We start from the raw sequence: 26,187 nt of genomic DNA on the forward strand, positions 1-26,187 counted from the left end.
TGGCTGAGGCAAAGAAAGAGCAAAGGAGAGGAAAAGAGGAATAAGAACTCCCAGACATACAAAGCAGTCTGTATCCTTAGGTCCTGCGCAGCCTCCAGCACATTCTCTATGGCAGCAGTCACTGACATAAGGTCCATAGCACCTGCCATCACATTGTTCTGCACACACCGTCCTTGTCACTGCAGAAGACAGAAATGGGGTCTCTATCAGAGTCAGCCACCAACGAAAACTCCTAAAGTTATGTGCAACCACTGAGAAAAGCTAAGTTCTGAAGTAACAATTTACTAAACCCAACCCTGACTCAATTCAGCAAACATTTAATGAGCAAAGTTGGCATTTAGATCAAAATTACTAAAAACAAACAAACAACAAAAAACCTCCAAAATTATATGTGCATTTATTTTTATATTCTTTCTTGTTTCAGAGAATATTTATAGTGCTGTATAAAAATCATTCAGGTTGGGAAAGATGGAGTCAGCAATGAAATTACTTCACACAATGTATATGGTAAGGTCCTGTGGGAAAGGTGGTTCCAAAATTGAATTTAAGACTTTTAATAGTTAATGAGGAAAAGGAAACATTTTCTTTATTCACAATATATTTTACATGAGGAAAACCAAAGAAGGAAGGTAAGAAGAAGGAAGAGGTGGTGAGAGGAAGGGAACACTTATAACTTTCACTGGTCTTTTCTTATCCTTTTGTCCAAGCTGTCAGCATCATATCATAGTATACTTTAGTATAAGAAAGGCTATGGACAGTAAGTCAAAATTATAGTAACAAGGGACACAATTATTTTTAGCTCAGTTATTCCACTGAAATTTTAAAGTATTTTTCAAGTACGAATTTTACAGGATATGGGATAGCATATCATTTCCATATTTCTTTCAACTTTTGTGACTAGTTTTTCTAAGCTTCTTTCACTGCTACTTTACAAAGACTCTGCCTCTTAAACATTAGTATTCCCCAGATTTGGTTTTGACAATTTTCTGTGGGCTACCGGCTCATTCCTGGCCAAAATCATTCAACCCAAGTTGTACGACTTCAAGATCCAAAATGGATTCTCTGCGGAGATACTTCTTATCATAAGTTCATAGGAGATTTTGAAAATAAATATTTGGATCTAGATTTGTGAGTTTGTATCTTGTATTTAGAAATTGAGGTACATTAAATTCTAAAATAAGTGATTTCTTCTATAAATATTCTAGCATACAATTCTACATAATAAAACAGCTTGGCCTATTAATTCACCTTTTAAAAAAGGCTCACCTTCTCGGTGAAATCTACTCCTATTTAATGCAGAAGCTTCCCCAAACAACTGTCTCCTGGAGACTTTCCTCTTTTTCTACTCCTTCTCTTGTCCAGTATTAGTCATGTTTTTTTTTTCTTTTTCCTTCCTTCCTTCTTCCTTTTTCACTTCCTCCTATATTTTTGTTACAGCATCCATCACCATCTAACATGTGTTCCAAATTATTTATTACATTAATTTTATGGTGTATTCCAACATCTAGAATTATACCTGTCATTCATGTAATTTTATTTATATTTTATGTATACATTATATATGTGTGTGTGTATATACACATTATAAATACACAAATTACATGTATGCATTAATATTCATAGTCATATATTGTACTTACCTTGCTGTCTTTTAACCAAGTGGTGTATTTATTTAGGTGTACTAATTATTAATACATACTATATAATGCAAATGATTTGCATAGTTTTTTAAAGAGTACATTAAAACATAGTATTTTCTCTTCCAGATGAAATAAAGTCCTTTTGATATATCAAGAGTCACTAACTAAAATAGAAGATATGTGATAAATAAACAAATTATACATTTGAAATAAGTCTCATCACAGGAAAGAATATTAATTTGATTATAGTTGTCAGGCATTAATCAGCTGGAAAATAATAGCATGGAATTGAATCAACAATCATATCCCATAAGTCACATCACATTTTAATTTTAGATGTATATATCTAAGTGTTGATTTCTATTTTTAACTCTATCACCCTTTAAAGTAGTACACAAAATGTTTCAATTTCCCTTCATTTGTTTACTCTGAACTTCTCTGACATAATAGGAAAGTAATATAGAAAATATTTAAATAAATAAGATAATTAATTTAAATTGTATTTTTAAATTATTGATTAAATGTTCATATTAAAATCATTTTTTGTCATGGGACATTATTTAAACATGGAAATTGGATGTTATGATTATAATAGCACAATCTTAGACTCAATAACAGGTATTGTACTTTATACCTTCTAAAACTTGTATTTTAAAAGATTTAATCATATGTAATGTTAGATATTTTGAAATAACAATTTCAGCCATATGGTACTCAAATATTTCATTCATATCTAGGACATCTTGATATTCACATTCCATTCCACTTCACCAACATGCAAAAATCATCTAAGTCATTATCCAAAGGCAAATATATTTTTTAATTTATTTTAAGATATTATAAGGAAATTTTGGGATTTTTCTCAAAAACAGTCAATAATTGAGTTTTTAAATATTACATTGTATTCAGTATTAAAAATAATACTCTTTAATTCCAAATAAAAATTTTCAAAAAACATATTTGGAAGTGTTGATGAATAAGTAAGCAAAAGAACAAAATGATAAACTTAATTTATAAATAGTGATGAGACAAAGTTTGTAAACATCTTTTTACATTGTTTTATGGGACTTATTTTAGAAATAAAACATTCTCCTTGCACACATCCAACTTGTGAGCAGGGCAAAGGGCACGGCATTATAAAGTAAATCCATTTACCAGAATTTGGCAATTAATAAACATCATTCATTTAATACAGAAAAACTCATCAATCTGTACTCAAATTTTTTGATGAGAGAGACACAAAACAAAATACAGGTCCTGAAATCAATGAGATAACTCAGCCTCCATAGGAACATTAACATATAATTGCTTTAGCTTTTATTAATTTCCATCCTTGCTGGGATATTTCAATGGAAATGTTTTCGCTGTGTTTGGTATGCTTTCTAAATTGCTTCACTGGGTGCATTAAAATATTTGGGTCAAGTTTTAACTAGCTTATTCATTGCTGGTGTACTGCTATGCAGTTAATATAAAAAGTAAAACCTCAGAAGTTAAACTTATATTTGGGTCAATAAACTTGAAATTGGCAATGGGAATTCATTCAAAATATCCATGACAATCATATGGCAAATTTAAAGAACCAAGTATTCCATGGTAAAGCAATATTGCTGAGAGACTATCACCTCTAAAAACTATAGTATTTGTTAGTAGCATTATCTTACCAGTACCTCACTAATGAAAGCAAAAGTTTAATTACTTCCCTGAACACAATGATATCCAATGTTTTTATTAAAGTTACTCCTTTAGAAAAATATTTATCTTATATGAAGAGCATCAATTTGCAAATGAAATATTTGTTGTTGCTTTCTTTAATTTTTTTTTGTTTTAATTAGTTATATATGACATTAGAATACATTTATACACTTTGATATATCATACATAGATGGGATATAATTTTTTATTTTTCTGAGTGTACATGTTGCAGAATCATATTGGTCATGTAGTCACTTATATATGCATACAGTGATAATGTCTGTTCCATTCTACTATCTTTCTATTACCATATCCCCTCCCCTCCCATCATTTCCCTCTATTTTTATCAGTAGACAAAAGGACATTACAGTGAAAAGCTGAAAGGTCTATTTGCTCATTAACAGGGAGAGCCTTTATAAACGTTTGCTCCCCATATTTTTGCATTTGACCACTTTCCTCCTTCTTCCTTGTCTCCTTCCTCCTTCCTTTCCTTCCTTCATTGCCTTGAAATAGTTTTAACTACACTGTATTTACATGTAAGCTTGAGATTCATTGTGGTGTGCTCACATATGGATAGAGAGTAATTTGGACAATTTTGTTGTTCAGTTCTTTCCCCTGCTTGCTCCTCTTCCCTCCCTCTGCATCATACCCTTCCTGTATTCTACGGGTCTCCCTTCTGTTTTCATGAGATACTCTTTATATTCCTGATTTTTTCCTCTCTCTCTAGATTCCATATATGAGGTCAGATACTCGACCTTTGGCTTTCTGAGTCTGGCTTTGGATTGGCTTCACTTCGTCCACCCTGTTCTTCTAAATTGGTTTGTATATTATATCATGTCATGGGATCTTTCAAACTTGAATATAAAAATTCTTATATAAATAAAAAAAATCAATTCAATTAGCATCAGTGGGGCCCATAATTATCTATTTGTCATAAGCTCCTAAGGAATGTCACTGCTTGCTGTTCCACAAACTCCATTTTAGTAGTATTTTATTTTTTTTCCAAATACATGGACTTGAGAATCACTTAATTCCTAATAAATGAAATTAGCCAGCAATGTACTAAGAGTTTTTTACAGTTTTAATAAGTTGCATAGGTGATTCCAATGCACAGTCTAGAATTGAGAAACATTATTCTGTCCAGTCAAATTGAGAAAAATCTCTAAGTCATTTACACCATTTGATTGACAGATTAATTATTCTTTGTCTGAAACTTAATCATAATGACCTCTTGCTTTTATTTCCTATTTGTGTTCTTAAGTGCTCTATCACTAATAAGAAATCAAACAAAAATTGATAAGCAAAGAGAGAATAAAATTTGGAAGGAAAATGACCTAGATTTGGGACAGAAACATGGCATGGCTCGTTTTGAAGGCAGAAGTGTCAGAAAAATGGAACATATCATTATTTGCATCTCAGGCAGCAGCTGTATGCACATTAAGTATCATGAGGCAACCCCTAATTTCATTGCAAAACATTTTAAAGCACACTTATTTCATTTTTCTTTCATTTTTAGCGCAGTTAGTACTAATAACTCATATCTATGATGCCTATATTATTTAAATTTTTATGGACAAAATTTTGAAAAACCATGCCCAGAAAACACAATATACTAATTAGTATTTCAACTTTAAAACATAATATATTAATTAGTATTTCAACTTTAAAATGAGTGTTTTTGAGGTTATAGTATTTTCAGCTACATACCTGGAAGTTTGAATAAGAAGAAAAATGCTTGGGTTAAACAAAGGTGATTTTGGTTGGATGTGAAGAAGAATTTATCGACTATTAGAGTGATAAAAACACTGTAATGAGCTACTGAATGGGTTTCTTGAATGTTTATTTGTCAGTATTTTAAAGGAAATTTCTCCTGCATGCTTTAGACATCCACTTAATTAAAGGTGGTTATGATGAAATGTTCTCTAGAGGTACCTTTTAGCTTTAGAGTCCAATATTTATTCCTATGAATGGTGAAATGGTTCCGAAAAAAATGAGCAGACTGGGTCACGTAGCACACTTTCAGAAGCTGCCATGACAAGGGTGTACTTGGAGAGAAACAAATAAAACTCACAGACCATCCAAGAACAGGCATAACTCCCTCAGAGCAGGCTGAGAGGTGTGGAAAATCAGGTTTAATGAAACTCACACTAAAGTACACACTGCTTATTCATTCTCCCAGAGGAGACTAGCTAGACACATCTGTATACCAAGGGTCAGGAGGACTTTAAGAATTAAATAGGGAGATACAAAATAAGGTGCCTGGCCTTCCTCCTGCATTCTGATTCAGCAAGTATAGAGAAGGTGCCAAAAAATTTGTGTGTGTGTGTGTGTGTGTGTGTGTGTGTGTGTGTGTTAAAAACCCCAAGTTTCTTAGAGGGAGATTTTATAAGCAAATATTTTGAAATATCTGCTCAAAGACATTGTCTTCTTCCTCAGAAAAAGCTCCCCCAGGATAGGTAAAACATTTAGATGAAAAGTCAGAAATGGAGATGGGTGTTAAACTGGAATGCTCTTTCTTATTTCCCTAAGTTACAGACTAATTAAGCCAAAAAATGTTGCCAGAGTAAAGCCTTATGATAAAATTGTGTCCTGCTATGGACAGGGAGGAAATTTTTTACTTTTAGGAATTTTCCATTATTTTGACCAACACATAGAGTCTAACATATTGAAGAGGCTCTCAGGTGATATGAGGTTATGTGTGTGTGTGTGTGTGTGTGTGTGTGTGTGTGTGTGTGTGTAATTTTATGTATATGTATATGTATATATAAATTTTCATGTTTTTAACAGTTAAAGCAGACAAAGTAGAATTATGAAAAGGTGTGAAGGTGTTTAGGTCTTCCAAATTCCCATTCTCATAACACAAAAGAAAATCTGATTTTCTTTCATTCCTAATTCCTAATTACACTGATGAAGCTATTGAAAATGAACTGACCAGTGTAAACCACAAGGTGCTCACGACCACAGGTAGTATTTAATCCTACAGGTAGTATTTAATCCTTCATGCAATAACTGCTTAGTTCACCAGGAAAAATTAGCAAATACCTGATCATCCCTTGCTAAAACTTACATTCAGAGGCAGTTAATACAAGCGTGCCCAGATTTTGGCAGGTACTAATTAAGTTTGACCCTTTTCCCAGATAAATCCCTGGTGACCCCAAAGGCTATGCCATGATAATATTGTTAGTGGTGTCAAGGGGGAAAGGGGTCTTGTCTAATCCATTCTTCATCACCAGCCACTTTATCCATTTATTTAATGAAGTTTTATTTAACCTGTTTTATTTATAAAGACAAGCTCAATGATTCATCAAGGGACTTTAAAGTTGATTTTAAATCAGACTCTTGGCCACGAGGGAAATTCTCCCTTATTAATAGGCTATGAGCATCACCAAACTTTGTAAGTCAGTATTCAAAGAAAAAACAATATTGCTCAATTACATCAACTAAAAATAATATTCTTAAGAGTGAGTATGAGCTAGTTTATATATGCCTTATAGGATCATAGATACAAATGTTAAGACTATGATGGAAGGACATAAATCTGCATGAGAAAATTTTTTTAAAATAGCATCTTTAAAAAGTAGCATCTTTAAAAAGATAACATCTTTTTTAAGATTATAGTTGAAAGCTGCACCTTCAGTCTGCTAGTAAATTACAGAATGGAGATAACATATTCAAAATTGAAATAATCTTATGATGGACTTGTCACACAGCAAGAAATGTAGAAAAATTGATATTAATCTTTCAAAGTCACTTTGTCTTACAATAGATCACATCTCAACACCAGTCTTGATTGTAAAATGAAAAAAAAAATACTCTATCACTTTCACTTCTTCTAGTTAATTATCTGAAATACTAGTAGAGGAGAATGAAGATAATTTCTATTCTACTTAATATGCATCTAAATTTCCTACTAATATTGTGATGAAAATAATCACAGAATATTAAAATTGAAAAGAAAGAGTCTCATATTGGGTGAAGAATGAATAAGTATCTCTTGAACCAATGAGCTATATCGTCTAAATTTTACATTCTATTGATGAGAAATCTGTCATTGTTATTTGCCTCTGATTAAATTCAAAATAATGTTCACATGTCTCTAAGAGATATCAGTACTCTTCAGGCATCCCAAGTAGTTTCCAGTTTTGATGAGGATTCAAAAATCAGACAAACTATTGGTGGGTGTAGAACTGATAGGAGTAATTGAAGATATTGCTAATGAGTAATTGTTATGAGTAAATAAAGAGTAATTTGTCCATCAAACCTGTGTATATAAATTCATCTGTGACCAAGCAGTTCTGTTTCTAGAAAGAAATCTGAATTATGGAAGAAGGGGCACTTGTGGACAGGTATTATTTTAAAATATCCAGTGGTCATAATTGAGGTTAGAAAAATGCAACCCAAATGTCCACTAATCAGGAATTGGTTAAGTATAGCACAACCATAACTGGGGGAAATGCTGCAGCATATATAGAAATATGGTTGACCGCTGTATGCTGCAATGAAAGGATTTTAAAAATATGATGTATGTAAAATAATAATAAGTTATAAAAGAATAAGTATTCTACTACAGTTTAAATCTGGAATGACCCTTGAAGGCTCATCTATCTAAGGCCTGGTCCACAGCTGGTGGTGCTGTTGGGAGGCAATAGGAATTGGGAGGTGGTTGGACAAAGTGGGTCACTGGGAATTAGCCTCTAAAGGGTATATCTGGTCCTGGTCCCTTCTCCTCTCTCTGTTGCTCTGCTTCCTCCCTGACATGACCTCTGTCACCCATTTCTGTCATGTTTTATTGTACCTCACCTCCAGCCCAAAATAATGGTGGTGCCAGCTGATCATGGACCAAAAGATCCAAAACCATGAACCAAAATAAATCTTTCCTCCTTTAAGTTGTTTTTCTCAGGTACTTTGTCACAGTGACAAATGTTTACTAACATGTAAATCCACTTTTGTAAATAAAAATCTCAGCACTTATATGTGCTTTTGTTTATACATATATGCTTGAAACACACACACACACACACACACACACCAAACTTTTATTAACAAGTAATCACTTTAGGAGAAAAAACATAGGGCAGGAAAAATGTGCTCACTGATGGAGAGACATTGTTATATTTAATTCTATACTCTTGGTATCATGTAAATTTTTAAAAAATGGAAAAAATAACTGTAATGAAATAACCTGTGCATTTGGCAGAGAAGTTAATTATCCCAGTGTCACAGATGAACAAGTTAACATTTAAAAATATTTAACTACACCATCCTGGGTCAAATAATAAGTTATTATCAAATTGGTTTAAAATTAGTGTCCTGGGACTGGGATTATGGCTCAGGGTAAAGCACTTCCCTAGGACGGGTGAGGCCCTGGTTTCGAGCCTCAACACCACATACAAACAAACAAACAAAAACAAATAAGTAAATTAAATAAAGGCTAAATTCTTTAAAAATATTAGTGTCTTGATTCCTATATAGCATCACTGTTTTGTATGCATTAATTTAGGAGACAGTGTCTTGCAGCAAAGACCAAATAAAAGGGTGGGGGGAGAAGTCCAGAAATCATTTTATATGCAACATGTTGCAAATAAAATAATCAAACATAGATCTGCTTTACATCTCTAAAAAAGTCTGTTCCAAAGTCAAATTAACTAACATGACTATGAGTGATTATAACAAATACTAAGATATTATTCAAATGTTCTTCACATTTGTGGTTTAAGTCATAGAAATAAGTTGATATACGGGTTTTATAGAATCTTATATAGTAGTGGTTCTGACATACAAAATTTACAGAAGAGGAAAAAGAACAATAGCTAGGGCCAATTTTCAAGTCTATATCTAAATAACAGTTAAAACAGTGATGCTATAAATGTATGTTTTAAATATATAAGGAAAAACATTTTCATAATAATGCTTTTGTCTTCATAGAACACATCTGGGATTATCTGGTCAAGAAGACAACCATGTCTGCCTACAAATTAAACGAAGCATCTTTGTAGTGTTTTTCAGGCTTTTAAACCACAATTGACACTACAAATAATGTAATGTACAACATGGCTCAGTATACATATGCATGATGAGAAGTTTTGAGGGATAATATTGACTCTAATTATGTGCAAAACATTTTAATATTGTCTTTTCTATTCTACCCCAATCCGGCCGATTTTATTCCAATCTATCTTATTTCAATAAAAATTTAATGTTTGTCATGGTGCATCTGTGAAGGGATTTTACAATCCACTAACGAGAGTTTCAACCAGCAGTGTGAAAGCATTGCTCAATTGCATGGACAAAGGTCAAATTAGGGAATTAGAAAAATCAGTCTGAGGGCTCCTTTTTTTATATGTGCAGCAAATTAACCTCCTAATGAATTCAGGAGCTTAGAGCCACTAGAGATGAAATTCCCCTTTTCTGAAGTTTCAAGATCACAGAGACCACAGAAAACATTGCACAGTAGTGTCTGACCCATGCCTTCCCTCCCGAATTTTGTCATTGGGACTACTCCCATGGGTTCATGCCTCTCATTCCCACCTCCAACACTGGAAATCTGGGGTAGTTAACTCTGTACTTCTACAGAGTAGGTGTTAAACTTGGGGCTAATGCAAAACAACATTTATGATTTTCTTTGGCAAAATATTTATAGAAAATAATATATCTGTAGATATTAGTAAAGAAGTTATGCATTATGAATGTATTGATAAAAGACATTACCATGTCTATGATCTGGACAAACATTTAGAAATCCTCAGAAATTATAGAATATCATGTGACAATTAAGAGGGTGTGATTTATTTGTTGATCCTCTCCTTCTTAAAATTCTGAAATCACATACACATTACACATTTTTAGGAAGTATAAATAACCACAGATAAATTACAGACAAATCATTCATTCTCTTACCACAGCAACAAATTGGGGGATCTCCATGTCCACAGCAGTATAACAGGCTAGAGATCACAAAAGTAACCCAAATGAACTCAGTCTTTAATGGGAATTTTCAAGTCCCACAAAGGGGACACATCTCTACACCCTGGAATGCTCTCATCCCCCTTCAGACTCTTTCTTACCCTCTGCAACTTGCCCCTCCAACCTGGCTCCCAGGATGCTCTATAGAAATTATTTATGAGTATTTAAGGAGATGATACATATGAAGCTGTTAGCTGAAATCCAGAACAATTTATTAGGTGATAGGCAGCACCATTGATGACTATAGGAAATAATCTGGAGATGATTCCAATTCTGACTTTACATAAGAACTGTGCTGAATCAGACAAATTACTTGACCTCTCTGTGCTTCAGTTTCTTCAGGTATAAAAATTAACAACTGTACTTACTTTATGAAGCTGTTTTAAAGAACATATTATTATTAGAATTATTAAGTTTGGAATAATGCCTATGTAAATATTGCTGTTGGTATAGTCAAGTAATGAATGTTAATTATATTGCTTTATAACTTGGTGTTTTTCAACAAAATATTATATCACTAATATTTTGTTAAAGAAGTATTAATATGCTTCTTTTACAAGATGTTTCAAGGCTCTAAATTACACTATTATATGAGAGAAGCATGGTGGCACACGCCTCTAATCCCATCAGTGTGGGAGGTTGAGGCAGGAGGATTGTAAATTCAAAGCCAGCCTCAGAAACTTAATGAGGCCCTAAGCAAATCAGTGAGAACCTGTCTCTAAATAGAATATATAAAAGGGCTGGGTATGTGGCTCAGTGGTACAGCTCCCCTGGGTTCAATTCCCGGAATCCCCCCCCCCAAAAAATTTAATAATAATAATGATAATAAATTATACTACTATATGATATCCTCTAACTTAACCCACTTTCTAAAATGTTTATATTATTTGCATTTGCTATTACTATATACACTGCTATAATACATAATATTTAACATACATCTTGTGTAGTATGTATTAAAATAAATTCCCTAGTCTTAGGAAATTTATATTTCAAATCTTTTGACCATAAATAATCAATTAGTCAATACAATGATGCCTACTATCTATAATCCACCAAGAGCAATTGAGATTATTCCTGTTCTCATACTGTCATTCAAACTAGGAATTACTGAACATGTTTAGTTTGTAAAAATTGTATGGTTTTGATTATAAGGCAAAGCATTGATTTATGTCTGAATTAATATCTCAAATATCACTGAAGTATTTTTAAAATACAAACTACTATTGTAGTTAAAGTGACCTTTTCTTTCTTCTTTATATCTTTTATGTCAGGTTTAAGAAGACCTTCATCATTCTACAGATAAATTGAAGACAAATTATTCATTCTCTTACCTGTATGTTTTCCTAGTACAATCAGTTATTTTGTATTTTTTAAGCTGTTAGTCCACACTCCATGTATAGATTTCTGTAGGCTATTTCATGCCTTTCAAATTTAATCTACCATTGTTTTTTGTTTTATGTCAGGGATCTAACTTCATTTTAATCCATACATTTGACATTTGCTCCAGCACTATTAATTGATTAATCTATGCTTTTGAGTATGTTTTAAATATGCCAACCTTACAAAAATAGTAAGTTTCTTTGCAAACTTTAGCTTTCACCTTGGACTTCCTGTTAGATTCTGTTGAGCAGTTTCATGCTGAAACCCATACACAGTGTTTCAATAATTACTACCTTCAATGTTTTAATATCTGGTGCAGAAAATCCTTTCACATAGTTTCTTTTCTTTTCTTTTTTTTCTAAATGCTTGCCTCTTTAATTAAATTTCATTTTTCAGAGATACTTTAAACTATTTTTTTAGTTAAAATGAAACCATTCAAAATTACTTTGATACGATTAAAAGTATAGCTTAATTTTATAAAAGCCTTTTCATAGTATACATTATCCACCATAGTATATAATTCTTCACTCACTTAAGTTTGCTGTTCTGTTGTGAAATACAGTTGTAACATCAGAGTCTGTCTTTCTTTCTATCCCTTCCTCTCATCCATGTTCTACTCAATGAAATTATGTATATTTTTCCCCTCACTTTAGAGGATAATAATTGCCCTGGTTAACAAGCATTCAAGCTCAAGAAATAGTGAAATCAAATGAAACCTGAAGGTATTCCTGTGATCACAATGCTCTATCAGATCTATTGTAACAAAATTCATGGGCAAAATGACTTCAGAGAAACCTCAAATAACTGTCTCCAATGAGGTAGCAATATGCAAAAATAAATTTTTAACAAAATATCTAGGTTTATTATTTATAAACTAACATAATATAAGGACTATTTCTTTTGCAAATGCCCATGGTAATGGAGAGAAGCAGCCATGATAATATTATAAATTTTAAAATAATATTTAAATTTATATTGGCCTAAGATATAGAATATTAAAATATCCTATTTAGAAATGCACATTTATTGTAATTGTACAAATGTGACTTGACCCTGGTATGTGGCCCTGTATCAAGTCACCCCTTCTTAGCCTCTTTTTGTCTCTGTGCTGCTTACTTGATTCATCCTCCAACCAAACCAACCAATTTGAAATAGAAGATATACGCCTCATATTAATGCTAAGCAGAATAGATATGTTCACTAGATTGCCATATCCCCCAGCCATTGGGGGTGGTATGCAAATGTGTGCATTCACAAGAATCAAATCTTACATTTCTTTCCATTTCTGTAGCAAATGCTGAATTTTGCTTATCAGAAGCATGTCACATATAGAAATTTTGAAAATTTTTCTTTGATAGTCAAAGATATTTACTCTAACAGCCAATAATTTTGTTGCAAAGATATAAACAATTATGGATAAATTTCATCACTACTATATCACTATCAGAATAACAAAATCCTTATAATGGTAGCACTTCCAGATACTTCTGTCCTTCTTAAGGTGCTCTTAGTAATCTAATGTGGAATATTCACTTCTGATTTTTCTGCTTAGATTATCTACCTCTGCCATGCCCCACAGTTTGCATTCTCTTCAACCTCTCAATATCTGTATTTAAGTCATCAATATCTACATGTTCCATAACTGTATTATGCGGGAAGACACCTGTGAAATGTGTGTGGACCAGATCAGCACTGAAGCCACTGAGTGGGAAGATCTGGTATCTGGGAACTCCCAGCAGCACCCCTGCTGATTTTGAGATGGCCCAATACATTGTGAACTCCCACGCAGCATTGCCAAAGGTCCCAGGCAACACTGCAGGTGGAAGTGACCCCTTCCAAGCAGCCTACCTGGCCTCCTCTACCCTGTGTTTGAGAAGAACTTTCTATGGTACTCACTGATGGAGAGACATTGTTATATTTAATTCTGTACTCTTGATATCATGTACATTTTTTAAAATGGGAAAAAAAAACTGTTATGAAATAACCTGTGCATTTGGCAGAGAAGTTTATTATCCCAGTGTCACAGATGAAGAAGTTAACAAATAAAAATATTTAACTACACAATCATGTGCCAATGATCTGTGCCGATATAAATAAACCAAGCACAGGATCATTTCTTTGTTAGTAGCTGCACCTGTCTGTTCAGTTGGCCCATGACTACCCTCAATCTGAAAACATATTTTTTGTGTGTCCAGTAGTTATTTCACAGTACTATTTTCTCAGCTTTTATTTCTCAGCCAGCCCATCCCTCAGGAGGGGAACCTATTCCCTTGCCCACTCGGGGAGTGTGAGAGAATAACATGTATACCCTGTACACACAGCTAATCAACATGAATGTACACACACACACACACACACACACACACACACACGCTGTGCAAGGAAGCAGGCACAGAAATCAACTTTTCTCAATGCTTTCACTATGTGGATAAGGGAATTTGGGAAAACTGAAGTTCTTAAAATTGAGTTAGTTTAGAGGCACCATTGCATCTCTAGTGCCCTGATGTCCCCAGTTCAATATTTTCTTTCACCTTTGCAAACATTCCTCATCTTTCTTTTGCATCCCACCCACATTATTCCCAGAAAACAGTTACAAATTTATGCAGTTCCTTTATACCCTATGGGCCCTTAGCAGGGCATTAAGCAATGTCTCAGAAATAACACTAACCTGTAATATCTAGAATAGTTATGATAAAATTATCTCCTGTCATTAAAATGGAAACCATTCTCTTCTATCTTTGAGGAAAGTCATCAGTTTACAACAAAGCTGATCAATTTAAGTGAGAATGAACAGCATATCAGTGGAGATTTTTTTTCTCATTTTCTTCAAGTAAATTATTCAGTGATGGTTAGAAATGTTAAATGTGTACAAGTAATTAGTCCATTGTAATATTTCCCTTAATTTTACAATATCTTCAGAAATTATAAATTCAAAAAAAGGAGAAAATAGAAAATAATTGAAATCAATAAGAAGGCTTGTGGACATGCAAAGTTATTAGTAAAATACAAGAGTTTTAATTAAAGAAGCTGGCTTCTTACAAAGGCAGGCTGCTCTGCTGATTGATCAGGGGTGCTGGCTCAGCTCTTTCTCTTTCCCCCATGAGCTCCCCCTTGCTTTTCTCTGCTCTAATGGGATATTTACCACATCGGCACCTTCTTTTTAAACAACATTTGTTCCACAAAGACTGCAAACACAGTTACACTACAGACAAATGATGTGTGGATGCATATATGCAAGTATAATTAGTGTATTATTTTCATAATTTGTCATTCTGATTTCAGAATCTACAGGAAACTTTTAATTATCATGGAAAAAACACTAAAATTGAGCTGCTACTTTTTTAATGAAATTTTGAGGAACAAAAATATATAATCATTTCTTGGGATTTCAAAGCAGTTCCAGATATAGGACAAATGTATGAAATTACTTACATGTATCTCTCAAGACTTTCCTAAGAATGAATAGAATTCATAAACCAGGTTAAGGATTTAAGCTTTTCCCTCCTGTGTTATTAAAAGAAAAAACTTTTAATATATCGTCACTGTTGAAAGTAATTTTCTTCATGTTCGTGCATAATGTTATAGAGGAAAACTGTAAAATAATTTCTAAGTTGCCCTAGCATATTCTATAATGTCTTTATAGAAACGATGTGTAATATAAAGCATTGTCTGGAACAAGGTTTTATTTTGCTAATATAGTGATGCCCCCATTTACAATGATCTACAATAGAATAAATACACTGTCGGTATTTGTTTCTGTTCTATTTTTAATTAAAAAAAATAAGATTTTGGAATGATCTGCCTACAAAGTATATTGTAAGTAATTAGGAGTAAATTCTGCCACAAGAAGTTTTCCTTTGGTTAAAATAATGCATTAGCCTTAATCAATTCAGTGACAATTAACTGGGCAGAAGTAACCATCTATCCATTGGTCCAGTAGTTGAAACACACGTCTTTGTTAATTTTTGTAATATAATATTTTAGTTTAGGAGACAAATAACTTTTGTAACCTGTCACCAAATGCTCCTACATTTTTCAGTTTGGAGTTAAGAAATATCATTCTTAAAGCAACTTGGCAGACTGAGTAGAATACTGAGTGGTTATCAGCCTAGAAGATTCTAGTTAAAAAATATGCCACTGAAGATAATAACTATGACGACTTTTATATAAAAAGTAGAAAAAGGTTGAGAAAAGAAGGTCATGTTTTCATGTATTCTTTTGTCCCTTCTCCTCACTCAAAATGCAGTGACTAACGGAGATGACACTGGGCCTGGGAGGACAAAGGAACGTGTGAAATGAAACCAGCACCCTTCCTGATAATAGTGGACTAGAGAGAGCTGGCCTGATGTTGTGCTTAAAGATAAAAAGGGACAAGAAGCATCTATTTTAAATGAGATAAGTGTGCTTCATATATCTTGCAGGAACAGAGATAACTTTGTTCCTTTAATCATTATTATTTATTTCTTAAAGCTTAGTTTCTTTCACACCTACACCTATGGAGCTCAGACTTCAGGACTCCTGTTCCTATGAATAGAGAGAGTTGTCATTCTTACCAGTAAGCCTGCTAAATAATACTTCTATAAGCTTCAGACTTCACATAGCAGATAAGTTTGTCTCCCCTGACATGACTACATTAATCCACTGAATCAATTTACTTAAGCTGTGCTGTGGAGCAATGCGGCCATGATTTAACTGAGCTTAAAAGTACTTTCAAGTTAGAGTCACTGCTTTACATGTAATACAGCTCTCACTATCGCAGACTAAGTTGTATTTTGACCCTTTGCGGCTATGTGAGAAATGTTCTTGTCAAATTTATAGGGTCAAGATGCTCAAACATCAAAAAGGAATTAAAGAGAATGAAATCAAGTTGCTTCAGAACATTAGACTCATGATTAAAATAGTAAGAGTAGTACATTCGGTAAGATTCTACAGGTATCATTTAATAACTTTAATATTTAAAAAGTTCTTTAGGTTGCCAAAGATTTTGAAAACTAATTTATTTAAATTTAAAAAATCTTAAGTTTTTAGAAATCAATAGTTTAGAAATAGCTGATGGTTCCAGTTTACAGTCTGATCATTATTGAATTCTATCAAGGCACAATGACACACTTAAAGTATTGAACATGCAGTCAAACCAACTGTGACACTCAACCTGTACACAAAATAAGTTGTATAGTGTTACTAAAATATGCTAAAATTTCACAAAATTCTACTAAAATTTCTGACTGAAAAGTTTGCATAGTGAGCCAGTGTAAGCTGTCAATTTATACCACCCTTCAATTTCACTATTAAGAACAAAAACATTTTCTTCATTTCTGCTACTTAAAACTTCTGCCTCCTGCAGACCTCTCCTCAAGCTCACTGTGGTAAACAGAATCTTTGCTCCCATGTCTCTATTTGGAGATGGCTTTAACGCTCTGTACCATTGTTTGGTTGCATCCTAACCACTCATTCATTGCCATGAACTTTGCCCTAGAGCCTGAGCCATATGTCGTTACCCCTGACTTCTCAACTTTAGTGACACAGAGGACAATTCCTAGCACACTTGCAAAGAGGGAACACCAGTGAGAAGAGTTCAGAAGTGGTAAGGTTGGATGAGTGAAGTAATTTTGTTTTCCTTACTTTAGTTTCCTTTTCCAAAGTGATGAACTTTTAAATACTCTTTTCTTCTTTGCCTAATATATTGAAAGTCTCAAAAAAGCATCATCCATAAAAATAAGGAAATATTTGGAAAAACATGAAGATGAATACCTCCAGAGAAGCTCACTAAAGGGAATTTATTTCAATGATTGACAAAGAAATAATTTGTAAATAAGGTGAGACTATGGCTTTCAGATCCTAAAATGCACATGTATAGGATCAATCAACAAAAAGCAGAATATTCTTGAAAACTTGCACAACATACTTACTGTTGCTGTTTTTTGTTTGTTTGTTTTTTAAATTGAGTCAAGGTTCAGATAGAAGTTTATCTCAAGTGGGCCTCGAGGTAAGTAGGACACTTCAATTAACAAAACAGTCATTGTGAATCTAAAGGAAGCCTAGACAACTTTAAATTTAAAGTATTGATCATGTATGTTACTCCTCTATGGAATAAATGGATGTCTCATATCACTGTTGAATCTCTGAGGAGGTTAAATTCTCAAAAAAATAAAAAAATAAAAATAATTCTAAAATTCAGGTCTTTCAATAAGTTTGTCTTTTAGTAGTTCCAAAATACATTTTGCCTCAGTATGCTGTGCTCTTTAAATATGTATAAGTAATTCATCTTTCAGGAAGCTCAGCCAGGGAGAGAGACTGGGAGCCAATGTCAAGGCCAAGCAGCCTCCTCCTCACTCCAGGGCTTTTGCTTTTCATTCTCCAGATGCTGGGTGTCAGGAGACTTCACAAGGTACAACTGGCCCACAGGAGCTTCTCTCTCACCTCCATTCATTCAGATTTTAAATGGATTCAGTTTCCTGACTTACCTCCTCTAGTTTATTATGCCATCAGCTATTATTTTTTGTGTCCTTAATACATGCCAGGAAATACTTAAATATTTCAACTGTATTAGGGCTTTGAATTTCATTCTAAAGAAAGCCACCTTCTGAGATGATATGTGTAATTCTCTCCATTTTATAGATGTGGTAGCTGATTTTTAAAAAGATGAAGGTGCTTGCCCATAACAGAAAGTGGGAACAATTGGAGTTTGAATCATCTGGCTGATTTCATATCCAATGCCCTCGATTACTGAATGCAATGTGTAATTCAGTAGGGGATATAGGAGACAGTAATATCTTCAGATGCAGAACACTTAGAAATCCTCAGTTTGTGTTATGTTTAACAACCCCTTTAATCATATCCTCAGCTTTTATTTCTCCAATTGTAAAATGAGGTTAGTGATAACTGTCCTCTTTAGCCCACAGAAAATTCACTTAGAATGAAGTTTTAAATGGAAATGTTTTTATAAACTATAAAGGTCATTGCTAATGTATATTACATTAAAATTCATACTTGTATATATTTGATACATGTGCATGTTGAATTTAAGTCTGACAGACTGTGGAATAGGCACAGTGATCATTAACTGAGTGTTAGGTTATACTGAATTTAATTTCTATGTAGAAATTTCAGATGAATTAAATGATTTTGTGTTTGATACTTTGATATAGAAATTATGGTCTGAAAATTTTCATAGACAAGACTTTTTCCCATTCCACTTGATGGCAAGCAATAAACTCTACTATATGTCTAGAAGAACTAGCCTTTGGTAAGGCATCTATGGATAGAAGTGTACCTGTTCCTCGTGAATGCCAGAGTACCAGGAGGCAAAAGTATAACTGCTCCATTTGCATTGTACAAAGTACATGTAAAATGAGACAAAAATGAAATTATTTGATTATTTAAATTCTTTTAAAATATTTATCATTTTAAATTACTTATTATTTAATTATTTTATTTATTTTCACATTTTTTATTTGTTAATAGTCTTATTGAAAGTATTACTTCTAATAGTGTTATTATGTACGACTTCTGGTCTAGAGGAGATGGTATAGACTTCTTTCTCCCTGCCCACTGCATTCAACTGTAAACTCTGAAAAGAGCGAAAGAGGTAACCTCTGGCAAAGGAGATATTCTAAAGTGTGGTAGGAGGAAGGCAGTGGGATTTTGGACCTAGCACTGGAGGAACAATACAGGGATTCTTAACCCACCTCCTCTCAAAGAGAAGAAAGAGATGTTTATCCACATCAGTGTTTCCAAATGCCCTCATCCCCTGGACGTAAGTTCCTTAACAGCTATTGTGTCCCACCCAAACTAGCCGCCCACAGCGAAGGAGCTCTGATTCCTCTGCAAAATAAAGCAGGTAAGTCTGCAACAGCTTATTCTCTGCTTTGATAACTCAGAAGTGTTTTTTTTTTTTTTTTCATGAAAGACTGGAGATCCTTACACACTTCAGTAATTCCCATGGTTACTTGTCACTTCATTACAAAACACTGTGATGAGTCTTCATTATTTTAGAGATCTGGACTTCTTACAATTGGCCACATCAGTGTCATCTCAGAATTGTGCACTCCTTGGTTTTGACTTCTCTGCTATTAAAACATTATCTCCAAACATTGTAATGAATGAAATTCACACGGCAGTCTAATCTTACTTTAGAATCCTGTTTAAAACATTCTTGTCAAAACATTCCTGCCATAAAATATTGTTTCTATTAAATAAGTTAATTTAAATCTAAACTGAGATACTATTTTTCATCTAATCCTGTGACAAAGACCCAAAAGATGGATAATGTACTGCTTTGTCCAGGGAATAGGGAGACAGGCAACCACGCACATCCTCCTGGCAAAGGTAATTGTTAGCAACCACAACAGAGAATAAGATCTCTGTGGTGGTGATCTCTATCAAATTGCAAATACACCTATCTTCGACCCTACAAATGCCATGTCTAAGAATATTGCAAATAATTCATACACATAAGGACAGGTTGAAAAAACAGTGGCAGTATAACCACTCCCAATGGCCCATTTGTTAAAAATGTGGTCCCCGCTCCCGGTGCCATTAGATGACAGCAGAACATGTAAGAGGTGGGGCCAAGTGGGAAACTTTAGGTTATTGGGGGTGGCCCTCAAAGGCCACTGCCAGGCCCAGGTATTTTCTCTTTGACCCCACCATGAAGAGAACAATGACATAAAGTCTTGTAACAGCCAACAGGGCCAATCACTCCTGGAGTAAGAACTATAAAATTATGAGCAAAATAAATCCACTCTATTTATAAGTTTATTATTTTGGTATTTATTACAGCAACAGAAATAACACATAGTACAACATGCAAAGCCTGCTAATATCTGAGTAAAAAGGAGTGGGATATGTATACATATTTCCTTGAGTATGTGTAAATTATCTTTGAGAAGAATATACCAAAATTACCAATACTAATTGTTGCCTATCTAGGGTAGCTAAGGGACCAAAGAGGGACACAGGTAAAAAGGTACTTCTTACTTTATTATATTTTATGAATGTTTGATATGAGAATGCTCACAAATTTTAAAAATAAACTGAAGAAATCATTTTCCATTGAACATATATCATCTTTTACTTCTTCCTTTGGTGTTTGAAGTAAAGCAATTCTCTTTGTCTTTTTGTTGTTGCTGTTATTATTATTGTTATTCAAACAGAATCTAGCAAACATCATGAACTGAGCCAAATTAAAAATCTCTAAACTTTCATTCAATAGTTTAACAAGCTTCCACAATATATAATATTTGTATGTAAAAATCTCCAACAATATTTTCTGTCTTCTATGCTCATAAAATAATATGTACTATTGTCACAATAGTGCTTTTCAAATAGTATTCTAGTCATTGTTATTGCAGCAGGAAAAACAAGTATTTACATTTGTACAGGGCATTTTGTTTTCCATTTATTTTATTTTATTTATTTATTTTGAGTACCAGGGATTGAACCCAGGGACACTTAACCAACTGAACCACATACCCAGACTGTTCTTTTACTTTTTTAATTTTTTTTTTTAATTTTGAGACTGACTGGGTCTCTGTAAGTTGCTTAGGGGCTTGCTAAATTGCTGAGGCTGGCTTTCAAATTGCAATCTTCCTGCCTCAGCTTCCCCAGCCACAGAGATTACAGGGGTATGCCACTGCACCCAATTGTTTCCATTTTTAAAGAAACCATTTATACCTAAGATTGGTGAAAGCTCCTGGGGTTAAAATGGCTTATGACTTTAAGCATGATGAAAATATTAGATATTTGTCTCTATACTCTGTGTGGTTTGATTTTAAATGCCTGAGCAATGAGGTTAGCTTCATACCTATCTTACCTAATGATTAGTTCAAGAAACACACTCTCAGAGCAAGATTTATGTTAACAATAGGGAATCTACATGCATCCCTCACTTAGTTTATAACCCCTGTGCCTAGAATAGTGCCTGGAATATAGCAGGTACACAGTATCCTTTTTGCCCTTTATTTTTCTACCAATGAATGGTAATATAACTGCTTGGGAAAAATACTGAAATATCTGTTTTACCTAAAATTGAATTAATATAATTTTGCTCACATTTTGGATTGTGTACTTCTACTGACATACAAATTTTGAAGTCCTAACTAATACCAACACAGTGATGCTATGAAATCATTAACCTAGAAATTTCAAACAAATATAAGAAGCAACTACATATTATGTTTCATTTGACCATCTCAAACATTTTTTTTTAATACTATTGAGTACTTACAGGTCTGACAATGATTTTCTGTTGGTCCCCAGCATCGGCCAGTACAGGACTTATGGCAACGTCCACCTGAAGAAGAGGAACAAAGAGGAAAGAAGGTCATGTACGTTTTAATCTTTCACTCCTGGATGAGGAGAGACTGCCCAAGGACATATCCCTGCTCTTTCGAAAAATTTTATGTCATACTAGAGTTGAGGCCTAGTGCTGAAAATGCTCACTTAAGTAGCAAAGCTTGAATATTCTATCTTTGACACTACAAATGCCATTTTAAGAATACTGGAAATAATTCATACACATAAAGACAAATTGAAAAAAAAACAGTGGCAATATAATCACCCCCATGGCCCATTTGTTAAAGATTTGGTCCCCACTCCCAATGCCATCAGATGACAGCAGAACATGTAAAACTGAAGTACAGTCTTCTGGTATTCAAAATACTCTCAACATTTTATATGTAAAAGAAACAAATATGTTTGCAATATTTCCCAGAAAGTCAAAAGTAAATTGTTATATTAAATAAATTTCACTTTGTTGAAGATTTTGGTTGTATTGATCTCTTCTACTTGGTATAATTTCAGAAGTTCACAGCTTACTGATTCCAGTAGATATTACAAATTAAGTTAATTGTTAAAAAGAAATCAAGTTTATGAAAGCGAGAATGTATTCTTTGAAACACATGACAAAACCTCAGAATAAAAGGCAAAATCAAGCATTTAAAAGAGCTGATTTTTTTTAGAAAACAATTTCAGTTATTCAATACATGCCTTTAAAATTGTTATATGCATTTTTGAATATTGGCCTTTAACTCTTGTGGTAGCTCTTTAGCTACAGTGAATATCATCCTCAACAAATATAGTTGTCCCACAGAGAAATCCCCATAAGGACTCAAAAATAAAAATATTAGCTAGAGGCAATCAGGTAAAATGACTTTGTGTGAAGCTGGTTTCTGAATTCCATTCTAAATTTAGGCACATGGATTATTTTTAGAATGAAAAGTACACATGAAAGTTGATGAAAGACTAGCTGTTCTATAACAAGCTTCCTATTAAACCTCTCTTAGCTTTCAGGTATTAACTGTGAATTCAAAGAGAATTATATTATACAAATTATCAAATAGAGTTTACCAAATGTTTCCATCTTCCCTTGATGCATGGTTTTCAAATAATCAGCTTGAACATTCTTACTGCTTAGAGGTTTTTTTTTTTCCTTTGCAGTGAAAGTGCCTGAGTGATCCCACATGATAAAGACCTTCAGAATTATAATACAGATTCAGCAGACACTTTCTCTGATTGACCTCAGCCTGTCCTGATGGTCTGCCCTCAGAAGGGAACCATAGTGTTTCCAAATCAATACAATGCTCAGGATCAGTTCAAGTCATCTTTTTTAAAAGTATGGGGATCCTTGCTACAGCAGAGTTTATTTAAAGCAGTTCTGTCTGTGATCGCTGCTACTGACATCATCAGTGTATAATATCCTGTCACTCTGCCATCTGTTTATTTAGATCTAAACACATTATAACTACATAATGCAAGCTCATTCTAGTTGACAGGAAAAGGACTCCATCTGGCCTGAACAATATAACTTTAATCAGTGATAATGATAATAATTATTAAAAACTTACTGGAGTTCCTTTGTACCAAGCTAATAAATCTAAATTGATTTATACCAGCGGAAATTAGAAAGGACTGTGAGACAAACTGGGAAGCAAGGAAAACTTTCTGAAGAACCAAACTTTTTTATGAGAAAATATCTAACATTAGTATGCCTTCTTAGATGTGTTGCTTTGAATCTATTCACCAAGTGGTCTGTAAATTGAAGATATCTAAAGCAAAGAATGACCTGTCACTTAATCTATGACTTCTTTAATTGTGTTTGAGCTAATAAAATATTTAGCTTTATTCTTTATGGTCAGATTTCTATCTGGTAGGAAAATAAAAGAAAGGAAAAACAGATAAACAGATAAGATACATTAATAAAATATATTTTAATATACTCAATATTTATTTGGGGGGAGGGTTACATTTTTTTGACTTTTTATTTATCAAGTTTCAATTCACCACCCGAATTCAGGCTCCCAGATTTCACATAAAAAGGCCCATAAATATGTATGATGTTTATGTTTGTTTCTACTAGTTAAAATAAATGCATTTTTTTAAAAAAATGTATATTTCTTGAAATATTGTTCATGGTTTTTTTGACAAGGTATCAGAGTCAAGCTCACTATTTGGAAATGAGTGACACAGAATGTACACCCCAAACTTTAACCCTGTCTGCTTGCTGCTGTGAGATGTTCTTCAGTAGTTTTTATTTCTCATCTGTATTTCAACAAAAATATTATTACTGGTATATAGGGATGCCTTCAGCAGCTGCTTCTCTTCCTGGATTTTACAGAATCTTCTATTTCTTCCATATACTTTGGGAGCTAAAAGAAGATAGATGTTCCCTCAGTCTACACATTTCAGAATCCATTCCTACCAACACATTGGAGGGGTTTGACTGGCATGTGCTTCTATAAACTGTTGCTTGGCCCGTCCTACCTTGATTTAACTGTCTTCCTGGAGCTTTGACTCTTTTGGAATCTGCCCAGGGACTCAGTTCAGCTTTGATCTTCAAAATGGTACAATAGATGATACATTGGTATCAATACTATTTTCATCAAGTTGTTGTAATAACTAAATATCACAACATCTGAACAAAAATCTCTGTTTAGGGATTGTCAAAATTCACTCTTTACTGCACTTTCATAACTGCCATCTTAATTTGATACTTGTGGATAATTGGCCAGTAAAGTCCTATAAAATATTATAGTTAAATAACTTAAATTTTTTATAGCCCTTTGTTTTCATCATTTCTACTGCAGAAAAGTATCAAAGAGATGATGGGGTAGAAAACCTTACTGTTTCCCTAGTAATTATCTGTCTATCACAGGAACAACAACAATTTCTACTAGCTTTGCTTCCATCTATCTCCTCATAATTACTTCATAAACATCTTCATTGTTCTGTGTATTAGGTATGATGTTAAATATTAGAGATAAAACATTGAACTGAAACAGACATGGCCACCATCCTCAGAGAGTTTAGAATTAATTCCACATCATACTGAAAGGGAAAATTTTTGACTATTATGTATTTCATGTTTATTATCCATGAGACTAAGAGGAAAAGCCAACAAATCTACATTTTAACGGCATTCTAACTCAGGTAAGAAGGGGTAGACAAGACCACTTTCAGTGAGATGATCCCAATGTAATGCCTAGGGCTTAGAATTCTGCTATATTCTTAGCATAATGATTTATCATTGCATCATCTAGAATGAGATTGTCCCTGAGTATTTCAGTGAAGAGGACAGTTATGGAGTCTGAAATGTCTCTTATTTGTCTCCTAACAGATATAAATGTCCAATTTCTTTTTTTTTTTGTATTTTTTTAATTTTTACTGAACCCAGATATACTTTACCACTGAGCTACATCCCCAGCCCCCCTCTTTGTTTTATTTTTTATTTTGAGACAAGGTCTCACTAAGTTGCTTAGGGCCTCACTAAATTGCTGAGGCTGGCTTTAAACTTGCAACTCTCTTGCCTCAGCCTCCTGAGCCCCTGGGATTATAGGTGTGTGCCACCACACTGGCTCAAATGTCCAATTTCTTATTGAGGGCATTTTTCCTTCCCTCTGTATACAGTATTTTCTCTCTTTTTTTTTTTTTTTTTTTTTGGAGGAGAGGTGGTACCAGGGATTGAACTCAGGGGCACTTGACCACTGAGCTACATCCCCAGCCCTATTTTGTATTTTATTTAGAGACAGGGTCTCACTGAATTGCTTAGTGCCTCACTTTTGCTGAGGCAGCTTTGTGTGATCCTCTTGCCTCAGCCTCATGATTCTCTGGAATTACAGGTATGCACCCCTGCACCCAGCCAGTATTTTCAGTAGCCCTGATTTCATGAGGAAAATAGACCACACATGTCACTAGTATTTTAGTGTAAATTAGTTTTATGAACTACTTCTCACGGCATAGGTTTTATAAATAAGGACTGAAAAGAGAAAAACTCATCAGATATTAGAGTATAAAAATGGGAACAGTATTTTGGGACTCTGCCACTGCTATCCAAATCTGTCCCATTTCCCTTTTCAGCCTGTTATATGACTATTTTCTATTGTTTATTGAAATAATTCTCTTAAAGCTATGTGAAAAAATATGCCACTTTTTTCACTTAAAAATTAAGAATCTGACATTTCCATATGGCTTAGTGAGAGCAGAGCTATTTAAATTAATATCTGCTGTCATT

At 33.6% G+C, this 26,187-nt stretch overlaps 1 protein-coding gene across 3 annotated transcripts in view; it reads right to left on the bottom strand.

Annotated features, from left to right (window-relative positions):
* ERBB4 (erb-b2 receptor tyrosine kinase 4) overlaps nucleotides 1–26,187 on the bottom strand; it is a 1,081,463-nt gene that overhangs the window by 312,637 nt on the left and 742,639 nt on the right. For all 3 annotated transcript variants that reach the window (XM_081261308.1, XM_081261306.1, XM_081261307.1), the window contains 2 exons: nucleotides 21,907–21,972; nucleotides 61–179 (listed from right to left, as the gene is read on the bottom strand). In XM_081261308.1, the coding sequence (XP_081117434.1) occupies nucleotides 61–179; nucleotides 21,907–21,972 (185 nt within the window). The remainder of the gene's footprint in view (nucleotides 1–60; nucleotides 180–21,906; nucleotides 21,973–26,187) is intronic.

Source organism: Spermophilus citellus, assembly GCF_964194105.1.
Source record: "Spermophilus citellus genome assembly, chromosome: 11".
NCBI classification, from domain to species: domain Eukaryota; kingdom Metazoa; phylum Chordata; class Mammalia; order Rodentia; family Sciuridae; genus Spermophilus; species Spermophilus citellus.